Source organism: Dama dama, chromosome 33 (assembly GCF_033118175.1).
Source record: "Dama dama isolate Ldn47 chromosome 33, ASM3311817v1, whole genome shotgun sequence".
In the NCBI taxonomy this organism is placed as follows: domain Eukaryota; kingdom Metazoa; phylum Chordata; class Mammalia; order Artiodactyla; family Cervidae; genus Dama; species Dama dama.
The window spans coordinates 34,047,554-34,057,048 of NC_083713.1; the positions used below are offsets into that span (position 1 = coordinate 34,047,554).

A 9,495-nucleotide genomic window follows, 5' to 3' on the forward strand; every position below is an offset into this window, starting at 1 on the left:
TGTTCATGGGGTTCTCAAGGCAAGAGTACTGAAGTGGTTTGCCATTCCCATCTCCAGTGGACCACATTCTGTCAGACTTCTCCACTATGACCCATCCATCTTGGGTGGCACTGTCTAGTTCTAAATTATATTTGATTTTTTTCTGTCCTGTCAAAAATTGATTACTATTTGTTTCATTGGATTGTTTGAATCTCTCTAATTAGGATGTTAATTCCTCAGAATAGGAATCATCTCCTAGACATTTTCTCTTAGTATTATACAGTGTAGGACACATTAAATAGGTATTAAATAGGTAACTGGGCTTACCAGGTGGTGATAGTGGTGAAGAACCTGCATGCCAGTGCAGGAGATGTAAGAGACACAGGTTTGATCCTCAGGTCAGGAAGGTCCTCTGGAGGAGGGCATGACAACCCACTCCAGCTTTCTTGCCTGGGGAATCCCATGGACAGAGGAGCCTGGTGGGCTACAGTCCATGGGGTCTCAAAGAGTCGGACATGACTAAAGAGAGTTAGCACACACACAAATAGGTAACTGTTGAGTGATTTCCTAATCTGAGTATCAGTGGAAAATGGTAATAAACTCTTCTCCATTTTTGCTAAGGAAAAGCGAGATAAAATAGACTTAACTTGTACCAGATAGGATTTAGGTTATATGAAGTTAGTTTCCTGTTAGTAAAGGATATTAAACATGCATTATTATTAAAATATATCATGCTAACTCTTTCCTTAGAGGTCCTTCAGATAATCTAAATAGCATCTGTAGTTTTTGTTAATGGTAACCTTATTGGACTCAAGGAAGAAGAATAAGGTAACTTCTCAAGGTCTCTCTTACACTTCAGAAATATGTTTGTTCCCTCAGTAGTATGCCATGTTCTGAGTCTGGAATGTAAGCCACTGCCTGTCTAATAGTTCAACAAAGAATACTTGTTATTGATGTGTGTGTTTGTCTGTGTGTAAATAGTTTGGAAAAGATACAACATTCATTTATATGACTTAAGATTTGATTGATTGCCTTACTGAATTTTATATAGTCCCAACTACTATAATATAAAATTCTCTTTTAAATCTCCTGCACAGCTCTGAGAGTCCCTCTCTAAATAATCTGTTTATATTTGGCAGGTAATTGCCAATGTGTTTTTTGGTGGGAATCTTTCATCAGTTTTCCACATTATCATAACTGTGGTTATCATTACCATGGCCACACTTGTGTCACTGCTGATTGATTGCCTTGGAATAGTTTTAGAGCTCAATGTAAGTACATTTGAAGATTATAAAAATCTCTTTTAAAGTTATGTTTGCATTTAACATGAGATGTATTTTTCCTTAATAAAGGTGTCATTTTCTGAACTGGAATGAAAATGTGCTTGTTATATTATAGTAAATATTTGTATAGATGATATTATGTGGTTTTCAGGACTCTGTATTTTTAGAGCAGTGGTTCTTCAGTGGGGGAAATGCCCTTCTATCCCCACCCCCAGAGGACACTTAGCAGTGTCTACAGACACTGTGTCTACAGTTTTTAGTTGCCACAACTGGGTAGGCTGATGCTAGTGGTAACTAGTAGGTAGAGGACAGGAAAGTGGCTAAGCATCTCACAATGTGCAGAGTAACTCTTACCACAAAGAATTATGCAGTCCAAAATGTCAATAGTGCTGGAACTGAAATACTAGTTTAAGCAGTTTTTCCATATTTTATTTTCTATAGGTCATAGATATAATTGAAAATAACTATAAACTAAACAAATCTAGGGGAAATTCCTTTGCAGAGTAAAGACAGGCCTAGAGAGACTCATTAAAATATGTAATGAAGGAAGTTATATCCACACCCCACATTCACTTACCCTGGCACATTTTCTTTAAGTATTTCTCTCTCTCTCTCGAATATCCTTTGTAATCTCTACTGCTGATTTCCAAATCTATGTCCTCATCATATCACATTTGAATTAATATTGGGGTTTTGCTTCAACTAGCACATACTTAAGTTCTGCTTCCAATTTATCACCATCCTGCTTAAAAACTCTACTTTTCTCTCAACAAGCATAAAATCTGTTGCCTTTATCACCTGACCCCAAGCTATCTATGGAAAGTTATTTACCATTAACTTCCCAAAATATACCCACAGCTCTAGTTGATCTTATTTTTTACCTATAAGTAATCCATATTAATTCTCTCTTTTATCCTTTGGTTTATGTTTATTCTTTCCTGTAATTATTTTTTTCTTTCATTTCTCTCCAGATCTTACAAAGATTTAAAGTCTAGTGCAGCTTTAATATGTTTATTTGTTGATCAGATATATATTAAATAATCTTGAACAACATGGGTTTGAAATATGGAATTTACTTTTACACAGATACTTTTCGATAAATATGCACTACATGAACCTCAGTTGGTTGACCTGCAGATATGGAGAAACAGAGTATGCAGAAATGTATATGTTATATATGAGCTTCCAACTGCTCAGTAACCCCCTAGCTCCCACGTTATTCAAGGGTCAATGATACAGTACACCACAAAAGCAGAGATACAAGGATGGGAGGAAATCAGAAAGGATCTGTGCTTTCGTGGAGCTTACAATCTCACAAGGAAACTTAAAAGTTCAGCTACTATATAGGCAGTGAAGAAAAGAAAAGGATGTGGGTGGACTCCTAAAAGGCACTTTTTAGAAAAGATTGACAGAATTTGGTAACCAATTCAATTGGGAGGTCAGGGTGATAGAGGGGCGCATCAAGAATGACTTCTGGGGACCCAGCAAGTCCTCTTCTGGGTATTTATCCAAAGGAAACAAAAACACTAATTTGAAAAATGTGTATGTACTGTGAAGTTCTTGACAACAACAGCCAAGATACGGAAGCAACCTAAGTGTCCATCAAGAGATGAAGGAATAAAGAATATGTGGTAGGTATATACAATAAAACACTACTCAGGCATAAAAAATAAAATCTTTCCATTTGTAGCATCATGGTTGGATACTGAGGATATTATGCAAAAGTGAAATAAGTCACACAGAGAAAGACAAATACTGTATTATCTTACTTATATCAATATGTGAAATCTAGAAGAGATTAAACAGAACAAAATGGAAACAGGCTCATAGATACAGAGAACATATGACTTTCAGAGAGGAGGGGCAGGGGTGAAATTGGTCAAGGAAACTGAGATACAAATTTCCAGTTATATGATAAATAAGTCACATGTATGTAATATACAGCATAAGGAATATCTATAGTATTGTAATAATTTGTATGGGGACAGATTGTTCCTAGAGTTGTTCTGATGTTCATTTCATTATGTATGTAAATGTTAGATCACTATTTAGTGCAACTGAAACTCACATAATATCATATGTCAACTGTATTTCAGGTTTTTTTCCATTTATTTTTATTAGTTGGAGGCTAATTACTTTACATGTATTTCAATTTTTAAAAGTGACCAAAAAAAAAAAAAACTCCTTGACTCCTTGATTCTACTTTGTGGAAGTAGGATAATGAGATCATTTGGTGAAACATGAATAGAAGTGATTCTACTGCTTTAGAGTCTTCCTCTTCCCCTTCTACCAAACTTCTGGAATTTCTACTCAGAACCACACCACTTAGCATTGATCAATCATGTCCCACTGGGAGGGTGGGCTTTTATAGATAGAATATCAAGTTATCTTTTACTCACTCCATTGAGAGTTAAGGGGGAGGTGAAGGTAATATTCCTTCCAGGTGCCATTTGGATTTGAAATCCCAGACAAAGGTAGTGGAAGATTCAGTCAGGAACACACTGTTGGGAGTTTTCCTGTATCAGATCATGTGGAAAGTAGAGAGCAGGCAACTCCCCCAACCTTCAGATGACTAGGGAAACATCTGTTCCACCAGCAATGGAAAGAAAGTTCATAGGAAACATGGACAATTATCCAAGGTAACTTTTACCTACTTCCTGATTTTGCATAGGCTAAAAGCTAATAGGTTCACTGAAAGTCATTTCATGTTCCAACCTCGATCTATGTAAATGGATGACTGCAACCTAAACGTAACTTAAGTACTGCCTTATATCATGTATGGTCTGGGCTGTCCGTAAGCTTGCCTTTACTATCAAAGTACAAGTTCTTTGGAGACAAGAATGGTACTTAATTGCCTTCTTCATCTCCCACAGTATATACAGCACAGTGCTAAGAACCCAGAACTCAAATTACTGCATGGGCCACTGTCCATTAGGAGCACAGTGGAGGGCCTATGTCTACAAATGCTCCTGGACACAGAAGGCATTCTTTAGTGTGCATGACCAGCCCCATCTGACTCTTTGTGACCTACAGGCTATAGCCCACCAGGCTCCTCTGTCCATGGGATTTCCCAGTGAAGAATACTGGACTGGATTGCCATTTCCTGCTCCAGGGGATCTTCCCAACCCTGAGACTGAGCCCACATCTTCTGCATCTCCTGCATTGGCAGGTGGACTCTTTACCACTGAGCCACCTGGGAAGCCCATTCTCTAGTTGTGGCATCAAGCAATTAAGTGTTACAAAAAATGGTTGGGGCTGACAGTAATAGTAATCCTTTAATTATGCTGAGGAGATGACCAGCGCAATTCCCAGCTCTGTTATTGCCTGTTTTGTGAAATGTCTCATTTGAGGTCTCATGTTTGTTTGAATATTGTAGGATTGTGATATGAGAGAACATATGTTTATCAACTGCCTTACTACTCTCTATTTTGATAGCCTAACAGTTTTTGTTCCCTTTAAGTTAACCAAGCATACACATATGGCTTATTTTTCAGAAATGATATATTTATGTAAATTTGACCATTATTTTCTATTAATTCCAAATCTCCCTGACACTTTGCACGACAAAATTATAAGCACACAATGGTGGGCTACAGTCCATGGGGTTGCAAAGAGTCAGAAATGACTGAGAAACTGAACAGAGTCACATTAAATATTCCCAGTTGTGCCTATGTTTAAATTTTTTGTGGTTAAGACAGAATTCTGATGTTGTAATAAAATAATAATATTTCATGAAAATCTGTTATGAAGTCAAGATCTGAGCTGAGTTTGAGGACTGTTTTTAAAATTTTAAAACATGATTCTAGATCCTTAGATTTTTTTTTTTTAAAAAAAGAAAAACCTGGCTATATAGACATTTAAGAAGAGTGCCAAATTGTCATGATCTAAGAACTCAATTACACTAGTTTTAAGAAATCTGAGATCTTCATTCACTTCCAGACCATCTGAGTGTGTATTTTTTTAATCAGTGAAAGTCTTTTTGTAAGTGCGTGTCACAGTCAGGTCTTTTGTGGGTATTTGTTATGTTTTACAACATCAGATCAAGCAGCAGGTCACAAGCACTTTAGAAGCAGCTAAAGCATGTGATGTTTCCCCTCCAAACAACAGTGTGAGCTAACACGTAGGGAGCATTTACTCTGAGTCAAGTGTTTTGCGTACATTATCATCATTAATCTATATAAATTTCACATATGAGGATACTGAGGCACAGAGCGATTGACGCCATTAACAGGCCACACTGGGTTTTTTTTTAATTGAAGTATAGTTGATCTATATGGGCTTCTCAGGTGGCCCCAGTGGTAAAGAACCCACCTGTCAATGCAGGAGACAGAAGAGACTCGAGTCCGATTCCTGGGTCAGGAAGATCCCCTGGAGGAGGGCATGGCAGCCCACTCCAGTGTTCTTGTCTGGAGAATCCCATGGACAGAGGAGCCAGGAGGCTTACAGTCCATGGGGTCTCAAAGAGTTGGACACAACTGAAGCGACTTAGTACCCGCTCATGCATAGTTGATTTAGAACATTATATTACTTTCAGGCGTACAACTTAGTGATTCAATATTTTTATAGATTATACTCCATTTAAAGTTATTATTAATATGAAGCAATGGCTATATTTTCCTATGCTATACAATACATTCTTGTAGCCCATCTATCTTATACAAAGTAGTTCATATCTCTTATCTCCTTCCCTTATCCTATCCTCCTACCTTACTCCCTCTCCACTGTAGCCATTAGTTTGTTCTCTATATCTGTGAGTTTGTTTCTTTTTTGTTATATTCACTAGTTTGTATTATTTTTTAGATTCTACTTATAAGTGATGATATAGTATTTGTCTGTCTGATTTATTTCGCTAATCATAATGTTCTCTTGGTCCATCCACGTTGCTGGAGATGGCAGAATTTCATTCTTTTTTGACTGAGTAGTATTCCAGTGTATATATGTGTATGTGTACATATACCATATCTTCTTTATTCATTCATCTTTCAGTAGATACTTAAATAGGTCACACTAGTTTTAAGTGGTAGAAAGTGAACACAAGCTTTCAAATCCTGTTGCCCATGTTTTTAGTCATTATGCTAGTCAGGGATTTCCCATGTATAAGGCTTTAAATCATGCAAAATAAATGTATTCATGTCTCCTTCCATTTTTTAAGTTAAAAATCTATGCATTGAGTTTACCTGTAAGTGAGGTTAAGAGTAATTCAGAATATACATAGATAGACTTTAGTAAAGGGTTAAATACCAAAAAATGAAATTAAAAGTTTTTCGTCTAAGCTGATAATGTTTAGCTAATAGCCTTTACCTTAGTTAATAAGGTAGTACCTTAGAAATTATTTTCCTATTGTGACCTGTGAATCATCACTAAATAGAGAAGGATCTTTACAGGTGATGATAGAATCAGACCTTCAATTTGCAAAGTTAAGGAAATGATATTACTTAGTATAACTAAAATAATATAGAATAAAATTATTCAGGCTTACATTAGTTATTTAAGAAAAAGCAAAACCCCATTTAGAACTGTTTCCTTTTTATTTTATTGTTTTCATGGCAGTAGATCAAAATGACTTATTTTCCAAGGCAAATGCACCCTCAATTTTAAAGGATTCATTTTAGAAACGAAGTAAGTTCCATTCTTGTTAATAAGAATCCAACATCTTGGCACTAGTGTTGCTGTTAGAGAAAGGAGGCGTCTGCAGTAATTGGGTCCTCTGGGTTTCTACTTGCAGCAGAACAAAGAGAAAAGATGAAGCAGCTGGTGCCTGTGGCCAGGCTAACCAGCCCAACAAGCAGTGTGCGGCGTACAGTGGAGGGAAGAAAGCAAACCTCTTACCCAGCAAGCGCACACAGGCTGAGCGGGCTGTAGTCCAAGCTGCCGAAGACCTCTGAGCTAGAATTTCTCTTTAAGGCATAGGAACACATTTCATGAGTCCAGACTGATTACAAAATAGAAATTTTAAGGATGTTTAAGCACTCTTTTCTTTAGTTTTCAGCCTCCTTGCATCAGGTGAGAGGTTTCTGTTCAGGTAGGAGAATTCAAATACTTTTCCAATCTGTACTGTCAGTAAAAATATTCAACACCCTCTGTTATTTCCCACCTGCAAACTGCAAAATACCCTGACATCAGTAGTGTTTTTTATCAAAGGATAGTGCTTTCCCCTTTTATAAATAGGCTATGTATTTTCTTGTCTCTTGATAAACAGTTATAGCATTTATGTGCTGTCAGGAAATTTCGAAAATTATTACTAAGCCAATGGTGTATCCTCTGACAAGGCTATATTAGATAGATGAAATTAGTTGGGCTAATTTATAGGGAATGGGCTTCCCAGGTGGCTCAGTGGTAAAGAATCTTCCTGCCAATGCAGGAGACACAGGAGATGTAGGTTTGATCCCTGGGTTGGGAAGATCCCCTGGAGGAGGAAATGGCAACCCAGCCCAGTATTGTTGCTTGGAAAATCCCATGGACAGAGGAGCCTGGCGGTCCACAGTCCATGGGGTCGTGAGGAGTCAGACACAACTGAGCAACTGAGCACACACATACATACAATTTGTAGGGAATAGAGCAGATGTTTTTATCATTTTTACTGACAATCTTGGGTCCTAGCAACAATCTCTACCAAGACGGAGCTTTCAAATATTAGGGAAGTAACTGCTATCTAGACAAGATACTCAACTGGACTTCTTCCAGTACAAACATCAGCTATAAAGTTTTCCCACTAATTGCTACTTTCTCAACCTTTAAGAATTATGACATAAACAGAACACCCATTGCTTTGTGCTGCCCAGCAAGTTAGGTTTGGAAGAGTCCCAAAATGCTGACTGATGACAGCTTCTGAGCCGCAGCTGGTTGCAGTTTCCATCCGGATAGCACTTTCACACTCCACAGTTCTGATGAAGTTGCTTCTTGTGTTCCCATGAACGGCCTTCCATCACTCTTTCTCTACACACATATAGACACACACAGACACGTGCACGTAATCACACATGCATGCATACACAAACATATTGTTGTTTAGTCACTAAGTTGTGTCTGACTCTTTTGCGAGCCCACACTATAGCCTGCCAGGTGCCTCTGTCCATGGGATTCTCCAGGCAAGAACACTGGAGTGGGTAGCCATTCCCTTCTTCAGGGGATCTATCGGAGCCAGGGATCGAACCCGGGTCTCCTGCACTGGCAGGTGGACTCTCTACTACTGAGCCACTAGGGGACTCCTCCTGTGTTTGTATTTTTTATTTTCAAAAATTATTTCATAGAAATCAAAGGATAATTATTATAAGCATGGATTAAGTATTTTTTGTAATTCAAAAAACATCAGTTTCAAATGTCATAATGGAGCCTAAGAAATACACAATTCATTTAACTCTAGCCATATGAAAATTACTCCTTTATATGCTGTGTACTTTTGTAGGTATTCGTCTGTCTTCAGGGACTATGAATAGCAAAATTATGTTGTTCATATATTTCAAATTAGAAAATGACACCTCTTAGTATTTTCTCATTCTTATGCCTGTGACTATAGAAATATTTTCCATGAAGTGTGGTTCCTCCTATTCTTTCCCAAATTTTTAGCTGCTACCTGGCTAGTCTGACTTCATGTGTTCCTCTTAACTGATATTTCTCCTGACTTGCTGTTTTTGTTAAAAACTTGTATTTTTGAAATCATATGATGTATATTTTTGGTATGAGAGTAGCACTTATTATAACGCAAAGTAAATTCAGTAAATGATGATACTGAAAAAAATCTTTCTTTTAAAAATATTTTAAGGTATAATCTGTTCTTTTACATCATCCAATTTCAAAATCAGTTTTCTATGATTTTCCCCTGGGGTTACTTTACCAAAATAATGTCAAAAAGCTTTCAAACCGTAGGTGTTTAGGGTTTTGTTATATGATTCTTTCTACTTTTCTGTATATTTACAAATTTCCATAATAACTTTTCAAGTTTGGAAAATATATATTTTGTGGAATACTTCTTTTTCATTCTTAACCTTACCATATTTACTGAGTGCCTGTTTAAAAAAAAAAAGCTGGTGTTTTATGACTTAGGAAAGTACCATTTGTCATATGATTATATTTAATATATTTTAATAATATGTTTATTTTATTTAATATATAAATAATTTTAACATAATCAGAAAAATATATTACCTAAAATGCATTTAATTTTAACATGATTTCATTTGCAGAATTCCTTACAGATTTGGCCTCCACAAATGGAAAGTCTCTTTCCTTTGAA

General features: G+C 36.7%; 1 protein-coding gene across 5 annotated transcripts in view; it reads left to right on the forward strand.

Moving 5' to 3' along the window:
• The window catches only part of SLC38A11 (solute carrier family 38 member 11), a 63,127-nt gene that overhangs the window by 44,934 nt on the left and 8,698 nt on the right, over nt 1-9,495 (forward strand). For 4 of the 5 annotated variants that reach the window (XM_061135494.1, XM_061135490.1, XM_061135492.1 and 1 more), the window contains one exon: nt 1,119-1,250. The exons of the other annotated variant lie outside the window; for it this stretch is intronic. In XM_061135494.1, coding sequence (XP_060991477.1) covers nt 1,119-1,250 — 132 coding nt within the window. The remainder of the gene's footprint in view (nt 1-1,118; nt 1,251-9,495) is intronic. 5 annotated transcript variants of the gene reach the window in all.